General features: G+C 42.1%; 1 protein-coding gene across 1 annotated transcript; it reads right to left on the minus strand.

Annotated features, from left to right (window-relative positions):
• Window positions 1-25,452, minus strand: RND3 (Rho family GTPase 3). The gene is made up of 5 exons (XM_006125636.5): window positions 25,128-25,452; window positions 24,692-24,779; window positions 10,965-11,074; window positions 8,634-8,768; window positions 1-2,133 (listed from the first exon to the last, which is right to left on the minus strand). The coding sequence occupies exons 1-5, from the start codon at window positions 25,275-25,277 to the stop codon at window positions 1,882-1,884; spliced, it is 735 nt and encodes a 244-aa protein (XP_006125698.1). The 5' UTR covers window positions 25,278-25,452; the 3' UTR covers window positions 1-1,881.
• Between the last annotated feature and the right edge of the window lie 645 nt (window positions 25,453-26,097).

Here is a 26,097-nt window from a genome sequence, read left to right on the forward strand (position 1 = left end):
TTTACACTAAGACTTGGTTATTTTTATTCAAAGAAAAAAAGATATTTTAATAAATACTGCAGAAACAAACATACAAAGTGACTTCAACATTAAAAAAAGAGAAAGTAATGAATATCCTGTTTTATAACAGTTATAACTTACTTTCTTTTTTACAAATACTTAAATACAGAAAGCACTTGCCAGCTATTTTGTAATACTGCCCTAAGCATATTGTTGTGTCAATCAAACGCATAGTATGGTGGTCAAATGCCTGGGAGGTTTTGTGGGAAATGACTGGAATTTTATTTTTTTCCCCAGATACAAAGCAAAGTGCTGGTACCACATAGAACTGAGTATTTTAATTTCCACCATCCTCTATCCTGCCACAGCTTAATGCAAACACCACTTTAATACTTCAAAAATGAAGCATCATCACTGGAAAGGAATGCTTGTTTTTCAACAAGCTAGAGCAACACTGGTCAGAGCATCCTTTTTTTAAAAAAGCCATGACAATAATTGGTCAGTAAACATCTGCAACCTATTTTAAAGGCTGATTGATTTGTTTCATGTAACTGTAGTAATCAGCAAGTGAAAAAATTTGACTAAAGCCAGTTCACTGAAGTAATGTTTAATGACCACTGTCTGGATATGCACATATTAGTCCTTTAGGAGTAAAACAGTATCCAGTTTCCACTAAGGGCCCTTAAGGCTCCATTTCCTTACAGCACTCATTATAAGAAAATAAAGATCGGTAATAAGAGACAGTCACCAAATGCAGCCCTGGTAGAATGCATCGTATACAAGATGAACTTGGCTATGTTGGCTCATGTGTATACTGTTATTTTTGCTTAAAACATAGTTACAGAGAACCATACCAAAAAATAGCACTTCTCCATTACACAGCAATAGGGCATGGGAAAAATATGAGTTCCTCTGCTCCAGAAGACTAGGAGATGAGGGTTCTCAAAACCTAAACAGGGTTGGGCACTAAGGCTGTAAGAATCATGTTTTAAACTGAGAATAATTTGTAATCATAATAGCACCATTCATCTGCTTTTGCAGTTCAACCTACGACGACATATCCCAACAGTACATCATATTTTTCCACAGAAGATGTAAAAACAAAGTTTAAAAGCATTACTTTTAAGTACAATCACAATGACGAACAGAAATAAATCAATATTTTGAAAAGTTCAGTAACAAGCAGGTTTGTTTTTTTTTTTAAACTTGATCTGTCTAGTTTTATTGTGCTAGGGCACATATAATAATGGGAAGTCTCAAAAGATTCTCGTCATTAACATGTTCCAATTTAGCTTGTGAAGCCAACTCAGGAAGGCATAATTTCCAAGGTTTTCATATACAATGTTTTCCTCCGGATGACCCATGGGTCTTGATATAATTTCCATTTTAATGATGAGCTACAAGGAAATTAGATCATATCCTTTGGAAAAACTAACTGTAAGGTCATGGGCTAGGTCTCCACTGATGTGAATGTTGTTAACATATTTAATTTTTAAAAAGAACATTAAAATATTATTTTAATTAAATCAAAGTAGGTATCCAGGAATAGATCTTTAAGAAAACAAACAAGCACTGTCAAGGTCATCATCTTTCTCTGAGGTGCTACTTTTCCTCCTCTTCTCTAGCACATTCAAATATTTTCCTTTTTTGGCATTTCTTCCTTGTAACATTTGACAGCCATCCCATTCAGATCCATCTCTTCCCACTGCTTAGTCTACATGCTGAATCCCTAAATACAATCTCACACAAAAGGTGAAGAGCATCCTTTAAAAGTATTGACATAAGCCCACACATTATATACCACTTTGGCTGTGTACTTCATTGAGTCTTCACCTTTCCAGATCATTGTCTCTTCCTTCTTCCTAGTAAAACCTAGATCCTTCACATGACTGTGCAACTCTTCGCTTTGTCCTTTCGCAAATCTGTAGCAACTGTAGATAGTTCTGGCCGGCCAGGCATGTGTGAAATTCGCTTTGTTGCCCTCTGTGATTTGTTCCGCTTAACATTTTTGTTTGTTTTGTTGACACATGCCAATGTGGCAACATGAAATATGTCTCTTACGCTGTTTTCTGACTGTAAGGCTGAGCATTCAATGTAAGTAGCTGCTCCAATCTGTTTCGCCATATTCGCACCCTGGGGGAGAAAGGGGAGAGAAAGAAATGCCAATCAATAGGAAGCTTTTGTACAAAGCCAAATCACACCATACAGTTATTTTTCAGCAATGTTTGCATACAGAATCTTGTGTGAAAATTAAGATAGCAAAGTGACTCACAGCAACTCCTTTGGCTTTTTTAAGAACAGGGATATTCACTCAAAACGTATTATACAAATACCTAAGAATTGTTTCCTGTGAGGAAACACAATTTGAAAGCTATGCATAATAAGAACAATGGCCTCTATATACCTGTAAACAAAAACGTTCTGGATTTTGCTATTCCACAAATTTGCATTTTTTTGGTTTGGGAGACTCTTGTATTCATCCTGAAAAGTACTGGACTGAGTACCTGAAAAATCAGATCCCCAACATGTGCACAGAAAAGTCATTTGTTGTTCAACAGTAACTCCTCTTTACAGCCCTGTCAAATGATATACACCCACATCAACAGGTGGGGGAATGTGATGGGCCCAGCAGTGAAAGGGGGACAATCCCAGGAGTAAGGGAGGAAGACACTGGCTAAGAGACAATACATAGCTCCCCCCAGTCTCTGGCCTCTTCTTGGTCAGCTAGAGAGGGATGCTGACTGGCCAGCATTCCCCTACTTCCAGGACTCAAGTTGGTGCAGGGGCCCCTTGAAGCCTCTCTGGACTCTGTTTCAGCAGTGGATTAAGTAGAGACATTCTTAGAACCTAACTGAAGTACTGGAATGGAATTGTTTATTCATTGCAACTTTCAGCCAGTTTCCAGTGCAGGAAAGAGAATAAAATGAATGGTTCCCAAAGGTAAGAGACCTGGGATTTTGCTGATGGGCCTTAATGATAGAGGGAGACCATGTGGCCCACAAGGGCTGAGGACTTTACCCTGCTGCTGTTGTAGTGGGGAGAACTCAAAGAGAATTGAGTCCTGGGTGGCAGGCTGAGGAAAGTCTACCCTATGTTCTAGCTTATATGCTAAGATTAATGTTTCTTCTAATTTTTACCATCTATGTACAGAATAAATTTTGTTATGTGCACTGAGGCATGTGCACTACCAGTAGAAACACATGATGCCAGCTGCGGGCATTCTGCAAATCAGCTGGGCAGCATCTGAATCTCTTGGGTGGCCACCCAAGTGCTCAGCTTACAGTGAACACTGATAAGGAGTCTTGTAACCTCTGCATTGAAACCAATTACATGTCTGCATAGGAGTATGGGTCGTGGGAAGGTAGTGCACCTTTCCTGCAAGTTGCAGTCTGCCACTTAATTCAAGACATGTGTCTGTCTTCATTTTGCCTCTGTCCACATCAATGGGATTTTGTCCTGGAGAAGTCTCCTTTTAATCTGGAGAAAGCCACTCAGTTTCTAGCTTCGCCTCCCAGTTTAGAGTCATTTGAGGTGATGGCAGCATTGTGAGATGCACAATGTTTCATTAGCAAGTTGGCCCCCCACTACCAACCTTTTCAGGTAACCTATCAAACAATCATTGGCTAGTATAAATAGTTTCAACATTTGTTCTCAGGCAAGGTGCGTAGGATCCAAATGAATGAACTGCATATTCTGTTACCCAAAACACTGTGCTTAACATGCTGACACTATACCATTAGAATGCTTTATTTACAGTCTTTTGTAAGTCCTCAGTGACTGAGCAACAGACATGCACTTTCCTCATGTAAATGGCTACATAATCAGAAGCAGTATGGCTAACACACACATTCCCATACTCTTTCAGCTATGTATTAAAAGAACTGTTAACTGAAAACATCCTCAGCAATGAGAATTAAGATTTAATTCAGAATAATAATGATAAACTACATGGATCATGCAAGTGTTTCCTAATCCCCCATGAATGTGTTACATACCCCAGTTACACAGTAACAAAACCAAGACAGGCCTGTTTTACACTGGCCAGATACTTAGATTCACACTGCTGATCTCAGGTCTCATGTTGCATCCTCATGACATATTTTAGAGTCCAAGCATGTTGGAAGGGCAGAACATTGGCATTAAGAATGTGTATGCATTAAGAAAAGAATCTTGGCCAAAATTTACAAGAAAATGTTCCTCGATCATTTTAAACACAAAAGTGATCTAAAAGAAAAAGAAAAGCTGAGTATTTTTATTGTAATAATTTAAGCTTGACAGACTTTATTTTTATATTTTAAAGATTAAGACTCAAAGCACTTTTTAAATTAAGAAAATGTGAGATAGGAAGATTCAAGGTGCTTTTGTATATCACAGCACTTCATCTAGACTGCAGGCTTCTTTCAGAACAAGCTTTTCCAGAAGAGATCTGCCGAAAAAAATTCTTGTGAACGAGTGTCCATGCTGCCAAAGCACATCGAAAAAATGATCTGCTTTTTCAAAAGGTAGCATGCACACTGAATGGACGCTATCTCGCATTTAAGCTGTGACTACTATGGACAGACTGGCCATAAGGGCACCTGTGCTTTTTCCTCTTTTGAAAGAACTCCCTCTTCCCCATCCACAAACGCCTTTTTCAAAAAGAGTTTTCGGAAAAGGGCTTCTTCCTTGTAGAAAGGGATTTATCAATGTCAATTTTTTTTTTTTTTTTTTAAAGAACACGATTGTAGTGTGGACGTAAGTGAAGTTTTTTAGAAAAATGGCTGTTTTTCTGAAAAAAACTCTGTAGTGTATAATAGCCTTAGTGTAGCAAACAGGTATTGAGTGGAAAAAATGAGTCACCATTTTACTATACAGGCAGTCCCCGAGTTACGCGGATCCGACTTATGTCGGATCTGCAGTTACGAACGGGGCTTTTCCCGCCCCGGAGGACGGGAGCAGCGGGACGCCCAGATGCGCCGCGGTCCGCCACCCCCGTCCTCCAGGGCGAGAATAGCTGCTCCCAGTCTCCCTGGTCTGCAGGGAGACGGGGAGCAAAGCCTTGGAGCACGCCCGCAGCGGGACAGCCCGGGCGCGCTTAAGCTGTCCCCCTGCGGGCGTGCTCCGTGGCTTTGCTCCCCGTCTCCCGACCAGCAGACCAGGGAGATGGGGAGCAAAGCCTCGGAGCACGCCCGCAGTGGGACAGCCCAGGCGCGCCTGGACTGTCCCGCTGCTCGCGTGCTCCAAGGCTTTGCTCCCCGTCTCCCAGGTCAGCAGACCAGGGAGATGGAGCAAAGCCATGGAGGACTTGGGCGGTCCCGCCACCCCCGTCTCCCTGGTCTGCTGGGGGGGAGGGGGGGGGAGGGTGCAGCTAGTGCCCCCCCCGGAAGACCAGGCTTTTCTTGCCTACCCCTGGGGTAGAGCAGCTGGGGGCTTCCGGGAACGCCGCTCCGGACCAACCCGGCAGCACCCCAGCTGCTCTGCCCCAGGCGTCCTGATTCAGGCGCTGCTGGTCAGTTTCAGCAGTGGCTGAATCAGGACGCCTGGGGCAGAGCAGCTGGGGTGCTGCTGGGCTGCTCCAGTAGCGCCGAGGAGCCACGCTACTGGAGCAACCCAGCAGCACCCCAGCTGCTCTGCCCCAGGCTTCCTGGAATCAGCCACTGATCAGTTTCAGCAGCAGCTGACTTGGGGACTGGGTTTCTTAAGTTGAATCTGTATGTAAGTCAGAACTGGCATCCAGATTCAGCCGCGGTTGAAACTGATCAGTTTCAGCAGCGGCTGATGCCAGTTCCAACTTACATAGGGTATGTCTACACTACCCCGCTAGTTCGAACTAGCGGGGTAATGTATGCATACCGAACTTGCTAATGAAGCCCGGGATTTGAATTTCCTGGGCTTCATTAGCATAAAGCCGGCGCCGCCATTTTTAAAAGCTGGCTAGTGCGAACCCCGTGCCGCGCGGCTACACGCGGCACGGGCTAGATAGTTCGAACTACGTAGCCATTCCGAATGAGGAGTACAGATAGTTCGAACTATGTAGCCATTCCGAACTATCTGTACTCCTCATTCGGAATGGCTACGTAGTTCGAACTATCTAGCCCGTGCCGCGTGTAGCCGCGCGGCACGGGGTTTGCACTAGCCATCTTTTAAAAATGGTGGCGCCGGCTTTATGCTAATGAAGCCCGGGAAATTCAAATCCCGGGCTTCATTAGCAAGTTTGGTATGCATACATTACCCCGCTAGTTCGAACTAGCGGGGTAGTGTAGACATACCCATACAGATTCAACTTAAGAACAAACCTACAGTCCCTATCTTGTACATAACCCGGGGACTGCCTGTATATGGAACTTACTTTTAAGGCAACCACTAACATGAGGGAGTGTGAAGGGTGTAAACCTCCCACCCCCCATTGTCTCAAGTAAGTGGGGTGAGGGCGCTCTGCAATTCAAGCTCAGCTCCCTCCCGTGGACAGCAGGAAGTCCACGCTGGTGCTCCAGCCTCTCCCCCAAGGTTGGAGCCCTCCTCTGGCTGGGGAAACAGCAGTGCGCAGATGTGCTGCCTGGAGGCTTTCCCCATTGCTCCTATTGTCTAGAATTTGCCCAGTGGGAGCAGTAGGGGGCCATGCTTGGGACCAGCACCGGGCAGAAAAGCAAGTAAATGCTCCCCCACACCTTCATGCCCTAACCCCCAAATCCTCAGCCTCCTCATACAGCCCCCTGCCAAGACCCCACGCCTTTAACCTGCTCCTTTACCCTCCCGAGGCCAGATGCCCTACTCCCAGCCCACTCCTGCACACAACCTCCCATCCAGACCTTGCACCCCCACCTCCTGCCCAGATTATGCAGCCCCATTCCTTTCACTGGAAGCCCTGTCCTACACATGGGACAAAAAGGGGGGGTGTCAAACCCCAGATATGAGGGGGTCCACAAAACCCACTAACCTTAGAGTCCCAGACAAATACATTTGTGGTTGGTCCTACTTTGGGCAGGGGGTTGGACTCAGTGGCCTCCTGAGGTCTCTTCTAACCCAGTGATTTTATGGGAAGCCCTGAACCCTCAGTCCTTCCTGCCCCTCCCCCTTCACATACCAGAAGAGTGTCTCAGTTGGGGACCACATCAGTGAGAGGGTTGGGGGTTTGGGAGGGTTTTTTTTTTTGGCACTTCTCATGTGTGCAACTGATTTCTCTGTGGCCCAGGACCAAAAAAGGTTCCCCCACTCCATTCCAGAAATGAAGAAAACAATGTGTTGGACATAAATATTTATTTTGCTTTATTTAAAATGAAGTTTGATAAACTAACATGAGAAAGTTAAAGCACTTCATCTGTTTAATAATTTAAATTAGTATTTTCTTTCTTATGTTTTACAATTAAACCAAACCATTCTCCCTAGCTGTAGGACTAGCAAAATGGCCCAGGCTTAATTAGGTAATTATTAGCTAGTTTCCATTAACAACTAATGGTCCACAGAAAGGTTTGCATTAAGTCAGGTGGACCCTGGGCCAAAGAGTTTGAGAACCACTGTGTAAGGAGGATGGGAGAGCACTGTGTGACAGGGAAATGGGTGAGCAGGGCTGGGGAAACGGCACCTCTATCCATGAGGAGTGACCCAGCCCCAGCCCATCTGGCTGGAAGCCCCACCTGCACTCTCACAGTGCTGACCTCACTAAGCAGGTAGAGGGAGCAGGGGACCATGGTGGCCGCACTGCCCACCTTTAGTACTGTATACATTTTTAGAATGTTATAACAAAACCATTTTATCACTGTTTCAACTTAATTTTTTTCGTTAACCTCTCATGTGCACTTGTATGACTATTTTGAACTCCTTTATATTTAAAAAGAAGTGTGGTTCACATTTACAGAAAAAGCAACTCCTCCCCCTCCACACACACACACACACACACACACACTCCTGTGTATGGGCCTGAACTCTACCCTAATATTGGGGTTCACCAAAACTCAGCTATTCATAGACCTCAGATCCATCTTGATTCCTCATTTGGGTACACAAACTTAAAACCAAGTTGATGCTCTGGTTGCACTGTATTGCTTGTAAAATCTTTAAAACAGTGAATAGTCCTGCAGCACCTTAAAGACTAACAAAAAAGTGAAAATGGTATCATGAGCTTTTGTGGGTACAGCCCACTTCTTCAAATGAATGGGGCAAGGGCTTGTAGTTAACTGTCTTTCTACTACTTCCCATTTTTAGATATGGAGGACTTGTCTACATGAACAGCAAAGCACACAAGAGATGTGTTACACACAGGTTGACTTGTGTAGACCCTGCTAGCCCACACTAGCAGTTCCCTAGTAAGCATTTACAAAGTGTGGTGCCAGTCTACCCATAGACCCAGAATTAGTTTACATTCAGTTTTCTCTGCAACTATTAGGGCTAGAAACATATTTATGTAACAGCTTATACTTCTGGATCACAACATGTTGCAGGAACATGTGAATTCTGCTGCCACAGAATGCACAATTTCTGGTGTTTTCTGACTTACCACGGTGATCATGACATAAGAGCATGGATCTATTTTATTGCAAATAAGCTTAGTAAAAAGGGAGTGCTGTTTCTTTTGAAAGTGAATGCAATGTTACCAAACTGCATATTTCTCCACCACCACTCATTAGCAAATGGAAAGAATGAGGCATGACACATACCTGATCATATGATACTGGTGTTTGCCTATGATTGGAAAGCTCCACTAATGTGCTCACGTCTGTGCGTAGATCAGACTTGCAACCCACAAGAAGCATTTTGGTGTTAGGACAAAACTCCTGAATTTCACCTTTCCACTGTAAAAGATTATTTCTGTTAACTAAAGCATGCTAATTAAAAGAGGCAATGGAACAAGATTAGAGTTTGGTAAAAGTCACAAGATGTATTTTTACAAATATTATATAGGTACTTATTTAACTTGTAACTGTGCTACAAGTTGGCTTTGAGGATTTTAGAACATTTGTGCCAGCACAAAAACTCAGCAGTTTACAATCTAGGACAGATCTTGCAACCCCTATCCACCCATTAGTCCTGCTGACTTCAACTGAAGTGTCCATTTATGTGACTAAGGATTGTCAGAGTCATGCCCTGATCCCGCCTACAGTCAGTAAAAATATACACAGTCTCATTCTCCCACCCTATGACTCACTGGTTTTACCCACATTGCAGTAGAAATAACAAAGGGTGTTGCCATTATCTGGTTCAAACAGTTCCTCAAATGACAAAATATACATCATGGCTTCATTTTAACACTGTAAAAATCTGTTTGATCTGTGAAGAATCAATTTGTGGTGATCAAATAATATACTTAATCCTGTGCACACAATAACACACGGTATATCTTGTGCAAATACTGCATGTAAACATGGAAATAAACTCATAATTCGTGTTTTTCAAGTCTCTGCAACCTATATCTGACAAATCTTAGAATCATTAACATTTGATGGAACATTTTAATGTTTGCATGTGTATTGAAAAAAACATCCTCAATTTTGTAAATAAGTGAAAACATAGTAGCTACTATTTATTCAGAAATTTAAATACTGTACGTTTTGTACATGGCAAACCAGGCAGGAAGACTTTTTTAAAACAAGCCTGTTCCCACACTTGCTGACATTGTCAGTCATGGGGTGAGTCTACATTGCATTGTAACTTGAAATAAGATATGCAATTTGAGCTACTCAAATTTTGCATCTTATTTCGATGCTATTTCAAAATAGATATCATTTAGTGCTAAATTTCAAAATAAAGTGCTATTCCAAAACGTCTGTTACTCTTCATAGTATAGCAGGCTTGCTGTGAAGATGTGGGATAGCATAGCAGTGTAGACGTATCCATGGTGGTGCTCAGACAAGAAAATAAATTATATTACTATCAAAATAATTGAAACACAGGAGGAACAACCAACATGACAACTTGGCCTGCTAATCTCCATGAACAAAACTGCATTAGTGGACGAAGTAGTTAGTAAGCTCTGAAGTTAACACCGTAGAATTCCTGATTCATTCTGCACCAAGCAAGGGGAGAGGTGTGAAAACTCAAAGGGGCAGGTGTATGGCTTTACTTTAGTTTTGCTGAGAAATCATACACTAATCCTGAAGACCTTTGAACATCTGAAAGGAAGGCCTGCACTTCCAGACCATGTCTTCATTAGGAAAGTATTTCAAAATTACTAAATTAAACTCCTAATTGAAAAAATTCAACCTAGTGTGTCCACACTACAGGGAAGCCTTGAAATTAGTCCAAGGCAGGATTTGGTAATGTGGACGCGCTAATTCGGATTTAGAGCTGCAGGAAATACTGAGGAGTAATTAATTTGAATTACCCCGGGGAGCAGTTATTTCAAAATAACGGCACCAGACCATCCAAACTACCATTACGTCAAAATAACTTTCGGAATTAGCATTACTCCAAATGAAAAGCATATGCTTGGTAGTGTGGATGCTCCTCTTATAAATTCAACTTTGGGGGATTATTCTGAAATTAAGTCCTAGTGTAGACCAGGAACCACACTGATTTGAGTCCCCTTCCTTAGTCATGTTGTCATTTGCACTTCCACTATGACTTCATGTAACTATCACTGCAACATGAGTAAAAAGCTATGGTGAAGGTCTTAAATGCTGGGCAGGCCAGTATTAATTGTGCCAAAGACAGCTACTATAGTCTTTAATCCCTTTTGCAAGAAGAATATGCCTGGAAAGACAGCTTCTCATGGCTCCATTCCTTTTTTTAATAGTATATGTTTCTAATATACTTGCAGAAGACATTTGGGAATGAGTATTCTACTTAATTCACTTAATGCCTCTGAGTATTCTTCAGTCTTCTCAAATAGTGGTCTAAAATTCTAGCACCACCAAGTGCAGTTATAGGTTATTTTAATAAAACAATCAAATGCAGAAGACTATTTCCAGTTGTACAGTGACACATTTCAGAGTTTTAAAAACCATTCTACTTATAAATAGTTGAGGTAAAAAATATATTCACACACTTGCCTTTTTTAGCACACTGTCAAGGGTTTCTGGACGACTGATGTCAAAACAAATTAAGACAGCATCGGAATCTGGATAGGAAAGCGGGCGGACGTTGTCATAATAAGGAGAACCTGTCCCGAAAAAGAGAGATTGTATTCCTTAACATTTTTTTCTTTCAATAAACCTTTTTTCAATAAAGATTGGCCCTTGACCCAAAGTAGTTTTTGAATGGCATGTCACGATCCTTCCTTCCAAACACAGTACATTTCCATGGTTAGTTTTGGTGCTCACTTTTCCACACTCAAAATCCTTCTTGTTACTAACCCTAAACAAGGGTAGTTTCCTCCTCAGCTAGTTCATCAGATTAGAAGCCCAGTGATTAAATTTCCTTTCCATACTTGAAAGCAGCGGTGACACTCTGGCTATGCCTACTCTGTAGGCTTCTTTCTGAAGAAGCTTTTCTTGAAGAGATTTTCTGAAAAAACTTCCGAAAGAGAGCGTCCACACGGCCAAAGTGCATCAAAAAAGTGATCTGGTTTTTAAAAGATAGTGTCCATTCAGTCTGGACACTCTCTCGCATGTAATCTGTGATTACTATGGTCAGAATGGCCACCAGAGCACCTGTGCTTTTTCCTCTTAGAATCATAGGACTGGAAGGGACCTTGAGAGGTCATAGAGTCCAACCCCCCGCCCTCAAGGCAGGGCCAAGCTCAGTCTACACCATCCCTGACAGATGCCTATCTAACCTGTTCTTAAATATCTCCAGAGGGAGATTTCACCACCTCCCTTGGCAATTTATTCCAATATTTGACCACCCTGATAGGAATTTTCCTAATGTCCAATCTAAACCTCCCCTGCTGCACTTTAAGCCCATTACTCCTTGTCCTGTCCTCAGAAACCAAGAGGAACAAATTTTCTCCTTCCTCCTTGTGACACCCTTTTAGATATTTGAAAACTGCTATCATGTCCCCCCTTAATCTTCTTTTTTCTAAACTAAACAAGCCCAGTTCATGAAGCCTGGCTTCATAGGTCATATTCTCTAGACCTTTAATCATTCTTGTCACTCTTCTCTGTACCCTTTCCAATTTCTCCACATCTTTCTTGAAATGTGGCGCCCAGAACTGGACACAGTATTCCAGCTGAGGCCTAAGTAGTGTAGAGTAGAGCGGCAGAATGACTTCACGAGTTTTGCTTACAACACACCTGTTGATACAACCTAGAATCATATTTGCTTTTTTTGCAACAGCATCACACTGTTGACTCATTCAACTTGTGGTCCACTATGACCCCTAGATCCCTTTCCACCATGCTCCTTCCTAGACAGTCGCTTCCCATCTTGTAGGAAGGAACAATCAGTTCCATACATTAGAGGAGCACTTTGCATTTCTCTTTATTAAACTTCATCCTGTTTACCTCTGACCATTTCTCTAACTTGCTAAGGTCATTTTGAATTATGTCCCTATCCTCCAAAGAAGTTGCAACCCCACCCAGTTTGGTATCATCTGCAAACTTAATAAGCGTACTCTCTATCCCAATATCTACATCATTGATGAAGATGTTGAACAGTACGGGTCCCAAAACAGACCCTTGAGGAACTCCACTTGTTATCCCTTTCAAGCAGGATTTAGCACCGTTAACAACTCTGACAACGGTTAGCCAGCCAATTATGCACCCACCTTATCATGACCCTATCTAAGTTATATTTGCCTAGTTTATCAATAAGAATATCATGCGATATAAGAATATCTTCTTGTGAAAGAACTTCCTCTTCCTCGTCCACACATGCCTTTTCGAAAGAGCTCTTTTGGAAAAAGGCTTCTTCCTCATAGAAAGGGGTTTACGAATGTCAGAAAAAACCCTCTTTTTTCCTCTGAAGACTGCGATTGCAGTGTGGATGTAATTGAAGTTTCAGAAAAATGGCTGTTTTTCAAAAAAAACTCTGTAGTGTGTATATATACCCTCTGACAGTCCATAGAGTGAAATCCAGTCTGGGACAGAATATGAAGCTAGTGACGGTCATGTCTCAGAAAAGTGAGATCTTTTGGTTTGAATATAATCCCAATGGCGTGACCTAATGGGCTTTATATATTTGTCTTTAATGCCTATGGGTAGATCTACACTACATGGCTCTGTCAACGGAGTCATGTAGATGAGCTTTGTAGACATAGGAAGATGAAGCGGCAATTTAAATAATCGCCGCTTCATTTACATCAAAATGGCTGCCGGGCTGTGCCAATCAGCTGTTTCTCGGCACAGCACGGTAGTCTGGATGCTTGGCGATCAACATCAAAAGCCTTTGTTAACTGCTCTTTTGATGTTGACTGCCAAACATCCAGACTACCGCACTGTGCTGAGAAACAGCTGATTGGCCCAGCGCGGCAGCCATTTTGATGTAAATGAAGCGGCGATTATTTAAATCGCCGCTTCATTTTGCTATGTCTACAAAGCTCATCTACATGACTCCGTCGACAGAGACATGTAGTGTAGACATACCCTATGTGTAGGATCTGTTACCCATTGCTAGACTGAATGATCTAATATGTCTTTTCTATCTCTTAGAACAGTGATTATAAAATGTTGGTGTCTGTTCACCATTTATCTGAACTGACTGAATCTTCTGAATTGGTGGGGAAAGCACCTGGTATTCACAGAAAGAAGGTTCTTACACACACACTTTGCACTCTACCTCTGGCTCCATCTAGAAGCTGGACTAAACTTTCAATTCTCAAAAGCAGTTTATTTCAGTGAGTCTTGGGTGACTGTTGGGAAATCTTAATATTTTTCAGATGCTTATTTGGAAGGAATCCCCTCATGTTAGCCTCTCAGCCACAGCAGGACAACACAGCATTGCTTATTTTAAAGAGGTCTTCACTGGTCAAAACTAGAGTAAAATGGTGTTTGATCAATGCAGGGATGCCCTAGGATGCTGTACAGAAGTTAGTGTAGCAAACTGATGTGGTACAACTCTGCAAAGACTTATCAATGGAGTTAAGTTTTGGTGTTAGTAGCACCACTGGTTTAACTGAGATTATTCAGTGTATACAATTAAGTATGAGCATAAATCTCTGCAGGAATGTATCCATACTAGGTGTGACTAAACTGTGAGATAATTGATTATGGGCCAAATTCTCTGCTGGGCCATGACTACCAAAGATAAGATCGAAGCAACCACAGTTGATTTTCGAGAATTCAAATTAGCAGGTTTAATGAACACATGCTAACTCGAACTGAGAGGGCACTCCCGTCAATGCCAGTAGTCGTGCCATTACCAGGAGTAAGGGAGTCGAATGGAGAGTGCTCCCTTTGACTTCCTGCAGTGTGGGCAGCCCCAAAATTCAAGTTAAGATAATTCAAGTTAAGCTATGCAATTCATGTAGCTGTAGTTGCATATTTTAATTCAAATTTATCCCCTAGTGCAGACTGGGCTCCAGTGCAAATAGGTGCATATCTATTGACTTAAATGGAGTTTCATCCTTCTTCACTAGCAGAGAATGTAATCCTAGACCTGTTAAAACTTCTTTGATTCAGCAGTGTTCTTATGCAAATGACTGAATTGCATCTGGATTTAAGAAAAGCATACCTATAGGTTCAGAAAAGCTATGACAAAATAAATACTTAAGCTGCTGTACTTTACATGTACCTAAAAAGAGGACATGTGACATTTGAGACAATAGCATAACATTTTTAAATGTTTAAAAGTTTAAATTAGATCCCTTCTTTTCTGCAAACTATGATTAGTCTGATTAGAAAAATTGTGGAAGTTTCCCTGAAAGACAGAGTTCCTGATGTTAAACAAGGTAAAAAGAGAAACACAGACAACATCACAGTGCATCCAGCTGAACAGCTTATACCAGAAGGGAACTGCAAGAATTCTAGGAATTTTGTTTTTGAAATGAGGAGCAACATATGGGCAATGAAGCGTTACCAAACTAGGTAGAAGGTAGTTTGTCGAAACTGGGTTTCCCTTCCAAAAATTCCCCCGGAAGTTTTTTAAATAATGTCAGTCATACAGTGAATGAATGAATATTCGTAACTTCACAATGCTGGTCTTCAAAACTTTTAGCACTCTTCTACAGCAAACTAAATGCTAGAGGAAAAATATCACCTATGGTATGCCTGACAAAGTAAATATTCAAAATACTGGGCCAAGTCCTGCTTTCAATCTATGTCTACACAGCAGTGTTATTTCAGAAGAACTTGCATTATTCCAAAATAACAGTCTGCAGCGACATTTCAACAATGTCAAAATAATGTTGAGCTGGAGGACTTCTTATTCCAACTCCTGTAACCATCATTTATGGGGGGATAAGGAAGTCAGAGGAAGAGTGCTCCAACTCTGACTTCCTGCTGTACAGACAGCATCAAAAGCCAAAATATGCTAGTTCGACTTAAGCTATGTCTATTGCATAGTGTAAGTTGTGTAGCTTATTTCAGTTTAAGCTCCAATATATAGACGTGCTCAATTATACCAATTTAAATCTAGAGATTACATTGGCTTCAGCTGAATTCTTGTATTTACTAGGAGCTAAATTTGGCTTTTGTGGAATGAAAAAGGCCCATATTTTGGCTCTAGATTTCTGTGTCCTACAAAACAATTCCAATAGCTGCTTATTTAACTCCAATTGAGTAATGTTTTGATATTAGTGGGCTCACAATCACAGTAGAACTGTTCTTTATTATTGCATCAGAAGACCTGACATTGTATGTAGTGGATTAGCACTTAGCTGGACTTCTGAAAAGGAAATATCCAGAGTAAATCATATGGATAAGGATGCCATAAAAGGAAACAATCTTATGCCTCCCTCCTCCCCAAAAAATGCTTTTAGCTTTCTACATAGCTGAAACTCAATTGAAATTAAAGGGAAGAGTTTGCTCCTTGGTACAAGTTATATTTTTGCTGTGCCATGTGTATCAATAAAATGTATTCTTTTCTAACAAATCCTGTTCTGTTAGGAGTATTGCAATGTGGGTATCTTCCCCATCACTACCTGGCCCTGACATTCAATCTGTCAGGGAATGATCTGCCAGATAATTCCACTGCCAAAATCCCAGTAGATATTCTATGAGATTCTCACAGGGTACATCTACATAGCAGGGCTAAAGTCAAATTAAGGCACACAACTTCAGTGACACCAACTGTGTAGCTTAAGTCAAAATAGCTTAATTTGGTTTTTGGTGCGGTCTACACAGCAGGCTGTCGAAAGAAAAAGAAAAAAACCCCTACACAACTTCAACTTCCCTTACTCCTCATGAAATGAGGGTTACCGAGAGTCAAAGTAAGAAGTCCTTTAGCTCAACATTTTCAAAATAAAGGCTTGCAGTGTTGACGTGCATTTTGTTATTCTGAAAGAACATCAGCTATTCTGAAGTGAAGCTGCTGTGTAGACATACCAACGGATGCTAACAGGAATCCTATACAGCTTTGTAGCACAGCAGCAAGATGTATAATACCACAAACTCCACCCCTAGCCATCCTGCTTTGGCCTCACTAGTTAGTTCTGCAAACCACTTCATGGCTCCCAATTTCCTCCCCCTCAGCATAATTAGGACAAGTAAGGGTAGGATTAGCCCTTTGTCTTTAGGCTCATTAATATCTGGAAAGATAAAAGTAACCTGCAAAAGAGGAATCTTAGAGCCTCACCCAGAAACTAATTTCTTAGACACATACCTAACTGCTCAGTCACTACTCCTCAATGCTACAACATACCATATATGTGCATAAATATGTATTTATGCATATTAAGGCATGCACTAACTAAATTCAGCTTAGTGATTCCACTCAGACCTAGTACAGACATTCTTTTTTGATGTTGCTTCCTTTTGAGTCTTCATGTTAAAATGCTCAATACTAAAATAGTTAAGTGTAGCTTTTAAATCTGATCTGTCAGTTTGGATGTAAACTAGACATACTTGACATTCTTTTCTCCAAGGAAGTGCATGGTAGAACTAACAAGAGTCTTTGAAGTACTGACAGTGGAATGCTTCAACAGGAGAAATATATTTACTAGTTTCATTTAGCAGCAATAACCAAATCTTCGTGATTGCACAAATCAAGAAATAAGAACTTAACTTCATGATTCAGTGCACTGTAACAGGTTATCATTTATTCCAAATATTTTTCAAAACCTAAGGAATCTTAAATGTGAATCAAGTATACAGAAACCTTTTGAATACAGTTCAATAACACTGTTCAATCTCTCTCAAGAAGTGTACCAATCTGAAACTATGCCAAGACCAGAGAATGATGGAGAATTCACAGAGTTGCTAAACTGCAGTCAAAACTGTACGTATATTTGTTTAAATTTTATTAGAACAGATTGTGGCAATCAAACATTTATTAGAGCTAATTGCAACAATTTTACATTTTATTAAAAAACTGGCTGACAGGGTATAAATTCATCTTGTTCTTTGATAGAACAAAGAAATAAAAAAAATCTGCTGGAACCAGTCTGTGACAAAATTACATCAAACTTCAGCCTAAATATTTTATGTTTCATAAAGTTAAATGAGCAAAATTCAGTCATTTAAAAATTATATTTAGGTCCTGATCCAGAAAAGCTCCAAAGCACATTAAAATTAAGTGTACACTTTCAAAAACTAACAACATTTTGTATATGCTTAAATGCTTTGCTGGAATAGGGTAGCAACAATGTGAGTTGCCTGACTGGCAACTTAAATCCTTTTTTTGGCCACAGAAATCACAAAACTGTACCACACATTCTTTAGGCAACATGACTTAACCCTATCTACTGGGGGCTGGGGGTGAGAGAAAGGGACCAATTCTTGGTTCTTCCTCGGTGCAATTCTTGGCTGAAACTGTCCATAGGATGTCATTTCATGTTGTACTGAATACAGGACACTGGTGCAAAAGCATTATTCCATTTCTTACAGACCATCAAAAGGCCAAATGTTAAAACAAATTTAAAAAAATCCCTGCAAATTGTTGATTGCTGAAATAAGAACCAGTGACCTAAGAGTGAAGGACTGCATTATCCCATATCAACTCCCTGACCTGTCTACTTACCAGCTACAGGTGTTAATTACAAAATACTGTGGTGGCTACTGTAAGTAGTACACACTTCATTGATTCTCTCACTAGCATCCTTCTTGTAATGCTTCATGGAATGATTTTAGGGAAATGAAGACCATTTATTATATGGCAGAATTCAATGTTTTATCATCTCCAAATGCAGGAAGTACTACAGGCATTCAAAATAATTTATTGCTAAATCCATATATGCACTGTTTCACCTAAACAAAAAATATTCTTCAATTATTGATCTTTTCCTAACATTATAAATCTTCTCCATTTCCCATTTATCAATGGTAATTTTTTTAAAAGAAATGAATTGTGGAAATTGTAGTGTTCTCAACTATTCTCAAAAAGCATTGGCCTCCAATTTGACCAACTAGTATGTGATCTTAAAGACAGATTTCAAACCCCAGAAATACCTTTATGGTCCTTCTGCGTTGGTTGGTTCTCTATTAAATGGAATTCTTATATATTACAGCTTTAATGTATATATTTTGCAAAATGATTCAGTGGAAAGATCTTCGTAATTAATGCTACATTTCTGAACAGATACTGAGCACACTGTGCACATGCAAATCACAGTCAAGCTAATTTGTTTGAAGCTCTAAGGCCCTTCTGGATTTAATTATATGCTAATCCCCAGCACTGCAGTACTATTTCTGGTCCTGTAGAGAATTATTTTATTACAGTGTTTGGCACAAAGTCCACATTTCAACCTTCACATGTATGCTTCAAAAATGACCTAGTCTATAGCTAGAAGGGGGGGGGGGGGAAGAGAGAGAGAGAGAGACATATTTAGAGTCCCAGATGTTCTTACTGTTTCACAGTTTACTATACAATAAGAACATTTTATTTTTAAAAGTAATTTTAAAGTAAGGAGGGAAAAACTTGTCAATAGAATGTTTAAAGTTTGAGGTGAACAATAGATTGTGTGAGGAGTTACACCACATCACAGACTTATCATAGTTTCCATGAGATTACATTGTGAAGGCTCTTCAGCTGCCAATTGGAATATTCCTCTGAAATAGTCTGCTTAATGAAATGAATGTTAGTCTCTAGTCAGTTATAGTGTATCATACAATATCCCTGCAAAGTGGAATAATTTATAATGAAATGATGTTGCAACCAGACAGTACTACTTGTGAGGGAATAAAGCCTGGTGATTCTGTACAAATTAATCTCATTTTGACAAGTATTCTCCTTTCTATTAGGGGCATTCCCCCCCATATATATAATATAAGAGAGGTATTAAAACAAATTCCTGCACAGCAACAGAGTGACATCATCATGTCACTCTACATCCTGCAGACCCTCCCCCTCAGCCACTTGGCCTCCTCCCTTCTGCTAACCCCATTGGTTCAGAATGCAGCCTGCCTTGCCCCAGCTCTCCTCTGCCAGCCGAAGGGGAAGGGCCCCCCCCCTTCCCTGCAGGATGCCCCCCTCCCCCCAAGAACCTGGCCTGTGCTACCCCAGCCCTTCTCCATAGGCCGGAGGGGGGCTGAGAGGCCTGGGCTGGCATGTGTGTGGGGGGGGGGGGGAGGTCCCAGAAGCCTGGGTTGGCAGGGCGGAGGAGGTCAGAAGCTCAGGCTCCCCTCCCCAATTGCCAGGGGGGAATTGGAAAGGCCAGAGCTGGTGCTGCCTTGGCCCCCTGCAGCTGGGGGTGGGGAGAGCTGGGCCTGCCTACCCCCAGAGACAGGAGACTGGTGAGTGAGCAGAGGGCACAGTGAGCAGAGGGCACAGCCTCCTGGTAATTCTTAAGACTTACTGGTTTAAACAGCACCTGAAACTATTTTAGATAATCTTTCCTTCCATGATTTTAAACATACTGTCCTAGCCCCATATGTAGACTTTGATTATTTTGAAAATTAATAAACTTACAAATAAATTTACACTTGGCTTTAAAAAGTTTTCCAAGCATCCAGTATGTGGTGCCCAATGTTACCAGACCAAAACCACATCTGCTATGAAATACTGGGCAGTTTTACATGTAACCAAACCAGTGCTAACATTGACCTCTGATACAACCCTGATGCATGACTGAGATTCTGCTTTATCCATGCCTGGAAGTTTGCCATTCACTTCAATGGGAGCAGAATTAGGCCTCAAAATGGCAATATCTGGCTCTTGGAAAATTCAATGGCAAGGACTTCCATCAACTTCAATTAACTGGAGGTATTAATTAATTAGCCTAGAATCTGATGCAAGCTGTCTGTAGTTTACAGAAAACACAAGATAATTTAACACAAAAAAATACCAAAGACTGATTAAGTCATCTTGAAATGTTTCAAGCATATTTCTGTCAAAGTTAACTATTTTATGTGAAAATATAAATGTATTCCACGTGGCATCATAAAACATGGGTCACTGTCTCTATGTTGCAATGTGATAACTGAATGTTAGATGTTTTCATTATAAAATATCAAAAATATGCTAGTGGCATAAAATAATTTTCATAGCTTGGATTTTACTTTAAACCCATTCCTGTTACTACTGAATTTAGTGGTAATTTAGGCCTCTAATCTGAATCAGATAAAGCAGGACAAAGATTTGTGAAATACAAAAATCAAGAAGAATGTGAGATAAGACAAGAATATTAATTTATTTTTTGAACTTTTGTTTGGTAGTGTGAGGCTTGTACTGAGTCGCCTCATGTACGTGGTAATATTTATTCTAACAATCCATGGGATCTGGCTGTTTCAGAATGTGATCATTTTTATCTATAACCCCAAATCAATCATTCAGCAAAGCTTTTTACAAAACAGTATTTGTTTGATCTTTCAGCTTTACCACTCTAACCATTTTAATTTTCAAGCAAATTAACCCTGTGATCCTGAACTTTTAACTCAAGCAAATATTTGCTCCTTAATCAGGAGCCAAATAGTGTATTATATGTTCTAAAGCATTTTCAGGTAGGTCTTCCTGTAAGACTACTACTTCTCTTTTGAAAACATTGCAACAGATATATTTTATGACATGAATATGTTGGATCTATTTTTCCCCCCCCACACACTGATTTCAAACCTTTGTATGTCAAAGGAGTTGACCCGTGAAGAATGTGTTCTCTTTACAAACAAAAAGAAAGATGTGTGTTTCAATATAAAGCTGCTCACTGGTGATTTTGTATGGCTTTAGGAAGACTACCAGTTACAGACTAATTCGGCTACCCCTCTGAAGCTAGAGTAGAGTTTATTTGTGCAATAAATGGTTCTTATGCTGTGGAGCAGCAATGAAAACTCAAGCTTGGTACTATGTTTTGTTACACACTAAAAGTTTGTAACCCTTACATTTTTGTACTGTTTGCCATCTATCTTTTTGAAAATAGAATTGAGCTTGGGCAAGGAAATGGCTTGTTTTCCCAGGCAGCAAAAAAACAGAGTTTACACCTTGCTGGTCAATCAGAATGAAGACGGTTATCTTAAATCCAAAAGCTACCACAATTTAAACAAAAAACCTCTATTTAATTTCCAGTATCAGGATCATCCTGCCATTTTGGAGGAACGGCCTTCATCAGGCCCAGCACCAAGGCAGGCCATAACACAAACTACGAACCTGTCTAGAGACTAGACCAAGGGGAAAATATTTGATAATAAGAGTGATATGCCCTACCCAGTTCTCAAATCAAATTAATCTAGTGCTGTAGTTCCTAGTCACAGATCACCACACCTCTGCTGATTCCTCAGATTTTTGTGATTGCCATTCCCAGTGCCCCTTCCTCTGCCTTAATGGGTCAGCTCTAACTAGCTCCCTTCATTTGTTGGTACTCTAATTTGCAATGGCTCTTGGGCTGTTCTCAGTTCTAGTTTATCTCATGGCACTTAGATGTCATGGCAAATTTGGGTAAGCATAGTTGAACAGGAAATTTGGCAGAGGTCTGTACAGCTGAGATCTTCATCTGATAGTGAAAATGCCCTAAAATGTTGGGAAGTTCCTGATTTAAAGAAAGACCTAGCTGCTTGGCTGTGTAAATGCAAAATCCCACAGCTCAGACAGACATCACTGGACAGATAAGCATGCCAGTTAACCTTTGAAATAGAATCCATCACCAGACATCTGAGTCAGTATTTCTGAAACACAAGTGGGGAAACAGTTGAACTGGGGGGGGGAGGGGAGGGGACAAGAGGCAAACAAACCTAAACATTGCTTTCTCTGGTGTCCACATTTAAAGTGGGGAAAAGAGAGATTATATTCTCTACTACCGCTTGATAACTGGATAGGGTTCATCTCCAACATCATGCTAGTTTACATTGGTTCTAACACTTCCTGCAGGCAGGCAAATAGACAAGTGCTATATTTGGTCAAGAGTTAGAACACAAAAGGAACCTACTAAAAAAATCCTACTAGACGCATCAGCTGACTTCATCTGACATTACTACATGTTTACAGACATGTTCTCTTTTACACCTCATGTTCTAGAAGGGTTACCAAACTGAGAAACTGGTCCAGGCTCTCAAGACAGATCTTGTCATGTCAAACAGCCTTTTTTTTTTTTTTTTAACTTGCCATGCTCATTCTCCTTCCATTACAACAGAAAGGATATCTTCATTAATGGAGATGATTTTTAGCCCCCCTCCCTTTTGTCACATAAGTGACTGGGAGAATACTCTGCAGAAAAAAATTAGAACCAGATGCAGCTGTCTGCCACATACAGCTGCCATTCACATCTGGAGGCAAACACCCCATTGAAGAGAACAGCAATAATATGCTCCTTAGAGTTGGTCACCAGGCAGTATGGGATATTTAGTTCCTGCCCGACAGCGGGTTCCATTAAGAATCCCACAAGGGCTGCTGCTTTGCACTTGAATGCTGGATTGTAAGAAAATGATTTATCCTTCCTCAAACTCCCTGATATTCACCTCATGCACAATGCACAGCCACTTGATTTGGCATTTAATGCTCTCATGCATTTTCCTCCAAGTCCTAAAATTATTGCAAAGCCAGAAAAGGGGGCTTCACATTATTTTTCATCTGGTTCTGTTTAAGCCACAGAAGGCAATACTCTTGAGAGAGGACTTGCTCCACAGGTGATACAATGGGAAGATAAATGGAATTCAGTTTCCTTAGATTCTGCTGCCCTATGGGAGCTGCTATTTCCTGTCCTGGATTATGTTCCTCTCCTCTCCCCAGAGGGTCTGTCCCTTTACACACTCCATTGTCTCTGTACCACAGAGTTCTGGATGCCAACTCATATTCACTTGCCTTTCCCTCATCTGGTTGCTCTTACTCCCTTGTCTTCCTTTCACTAAACGCTCTTCCTGCAGTTCTATGCCTCCCCTCTGTTTGTCACCAGACTGTGGAGCATAGTCCCCTCCCATTCCACCTGCCACTCTCAAAAAAGGCTGGCCCTCTACCCAAAGCTGCTTTCCACCTCAGCAGCTCTGCCTTCCTCTGTCAGCCAACTTCCCCTCCTGTGGGAGATCTGTCTCCCCAGTACCCGATTTCCACCTTTTCTTCCCGTTCCAGCTGTACAGTTCTGATTTCCCCCAGCAGGTTGTCCCTGATATGCTCTCTGGTTCCCACCCAATCCTCTGTGGTTTCCTCTGATGGCACACCCTATCATGGACCTTCTTTTCACCTCTCCCCTTTGGTCCATTATCCATGCTTTCTGCTTCCCTGAGTAGGCCTCTCATAGCATGTATTCTGTGGTCTTTAGGAGATTTGTTCTTTTCACACTTTGCCCCGCCACCTCAATTCTCTGCTTCCCTGCAACTGAGTCCACTCTTTGATCCCCGTGCTCTGGTCCTGTGACTGTGGTGAGGGTTAGGTTGGGGATCCACTGCCCTGCTCACAACATAACATGCCGTAAAGGAGGGGCAAAAGTGGTGCAGCTGAGCTGTGGGCAAGGCGTTTTCACTCACAGGCCAGGTTGTGGTGGAGGGGGAGTAATGAATTAGGTGCTGGGTTATTTGTGCTTGGCAGGCTAGTGAGGAAATTAAACAAAAATGCATAAGGATGACCATAATATTCTGTTGTCCCCATCTACCAAGCTAAGAGTCTTTGTATCTCCTCCAGTTACATATATGGCTCTACATTCTTCCCTTCAGCATTCAAGTTCCTGCTCTTGGCTGATTTCTTCACCCAACAGCAACAGAACCCAATGTTGCCCAGTTACACACTGAGAAACTATGCGCCCTAGTCAACCTATTGTGACAAGCATCCCTCCCCTGAGTTACCGCTCTTTCGGTGCAGCAACATTTGCAGGATTGGGCCCATAGCAGGCCAAAGAAACAAATATCAGTTCAGCTAACCACCTCCAAACCCACTCAGCCATCGGCAGGACTATTCATCTCACCGCTTTTGTATAATGATGGTTCAGGCACTAGAAGCCCTGCTGGCTTTCACAGCAGTGATGACAAATATTAAAATGAAAGGCTTATGATATTCAATAATCGCCTTCTCCCATCTGCTGGGCTAATTACTATGAGAACTTTGGGGGGGGGGGAGGAAGGGATGGAGAAGAGGCTAAACACCACTGAGACAAATAAAAACGATGCCTTCTCCTGTTTCTAGATTAAATTAAAAAGCAGTTGAAATTCCTTCTTGAAAGCATACATTAGCCAGTGAAAGCTCAAAGGGTACTTGTGTCACACTGGAACAAACATTTAGATATAAACCATCACTTCTTACTAATATTCGTTATTAAGAGGCTGATGAGTCACAAGTATGAGAGGAATGCGAAAATAACCACGAGGCATTTGCTATGCTGTAGGTCTCTTACCCGAGGTGTCCCACAGACTCAGCTCTATTCTTTGTGTGTCAATTTCAAAACTGGCCGTGTAATTTTCGAACACTGTAGGCACATAATTCTGAATAACGAGAGAGAAAGAGAAAGAAACAAGGACCACGTTAATGTTTTACAAATCCATAATCCCGCCAGGCAGCCTGTCTAACAGCGTTCAGCGCGTTAGAGAACAAGTTGGAGAAACAGGCAGCTCGGTTCGGAAGCGTACTCCCCCCCCACATTTGAATCACTTTTCTTTGCCACTGCAGAGCGAGGCATTGGAAATCGCAGTGGCTGCTTTACACGCAGAGGTATGGCTGCACCACTGGAAAAATCCTCTGGCCGGGAGTGAGACACCCGCGGGGAGGTAACAGAGCCGCGCTGGAGGGCTTGCTCCATCTCGGGCCACAGCGCGCGCGCGGGGCGGACGTACCTCTGGGAAGCAGTCCTTCGCAAAGACATGGAGCAGGGCAGTTTTCCCACACTGGCTATCGCCAACCACCACGATTTTACACTTGACGTTTTGGTTAGGATCCATGATCGATTTGCTGGATAATTTCTGGCTCGCTCTTCTCTCCTTCATTGATGTTGCCTTCTTTCCTCTCGCAGCAAAAAACAGGGAGTGCGCCCCGCAGTCAAGAAAGCCACCGAAGGAGCCAGCGAAGCGGGAGCCCGGCGCTCGCTGCTCCAGCACGAGAGAGTTCCCGCTGCACAGCGCGCTGCCAGGTCTAATTCCGAGCCGACTGCTTTGTCTCACGCCTCCTTGCCCCACTTTATACGCCCCGGCTGCCAATCCCGGCCTCGCTCCGCGAGAGACACGGATCCGCCTCTTCCCCTTGTATGGAGCCCTCAGACGGCACAAGCTGCCTGCCTCCAGCGACTGCACACAACGCGCCCTCTAGGGGCGCCGCGCCGCACCGCGCGCCAAGCGGCTGAGACCGGGCGGAGAACCAGAGCGCTTTGCCCGGACTCGTCTGTGCGCTCGGGGCAGGGCTCTCCAGGGAGCCCGGACTTGGGGAGAAGGAGCCCCCCTAATAAACCGAGTCGCACAGGGCTGCGGGACGTGCCCCCAGCTGGGTGAGATGAAGAGTCCCTTTCCCTCGCTGCCTTTCCATTTTCTACCCCTCTTTCCTTCGCCCCCAGTGGGCTCCTCCCATTGTCCCCTTACCTGCCTCTTCCCGGCAGCCTCCCCTGTGCTCCTGCCTAGCCTCAATGCGCTGCCCCCCCCATCCTACCTGCAGTGCCCCAACCTCAGCACCTTACCCCCCGCCACACACACACACAACCCTTCCTGCAGCACCTCTAATCCCGGCACCCTAATCCCCGATCCTTCCTGCAACACCTCCAACCTCGACACTGTACCCTCATGATCCTTCCTGCAATACCCCCAACCTCAATGGGGA

Source organism: Pelodiscus sinensis, chromosome 7 (assembly GCF_052426305.1).
Source record: "Pelodiscus sinensis isolate ZL-2025 chromosome 7, ASM5242630v1, whole genome shotgun sequence".
Classification (NCBI taxonomy): domain Eukaryota; kingdom Metazoa; phylum Chordata; order Testudines; family Trionychidae; genus Pelodiscus; species Pelodiscus sinensis.

What these genes read in the sequence shown, in the direction of transcription:
- RND3 (XM_006125636.5), bottom strand. Translation starts at nt 25,277, where the DNA reads ATGAAGGAGAGAAGAGCGAGCCAGAAATTATCCAGCAAATCGATCATG. An exon ending in GAGTCTGTGGGACACCTCGG is followed by an intron (nt 11,075 to 24,691) that starts GTAAGAGACCTA and finishes TTTTCGGGACAG; the next exon opens with GTTCTCCTTATTATGACAAC. An exon ending in CACCAGTATCATATGATCAG is followed by an intron (nt 2,134 to 8,633) that starts GTATGTGTCATG and finishes TTTCTCCCCCAG; the next exon opens with GGTGCGAATATGGCGAAACA.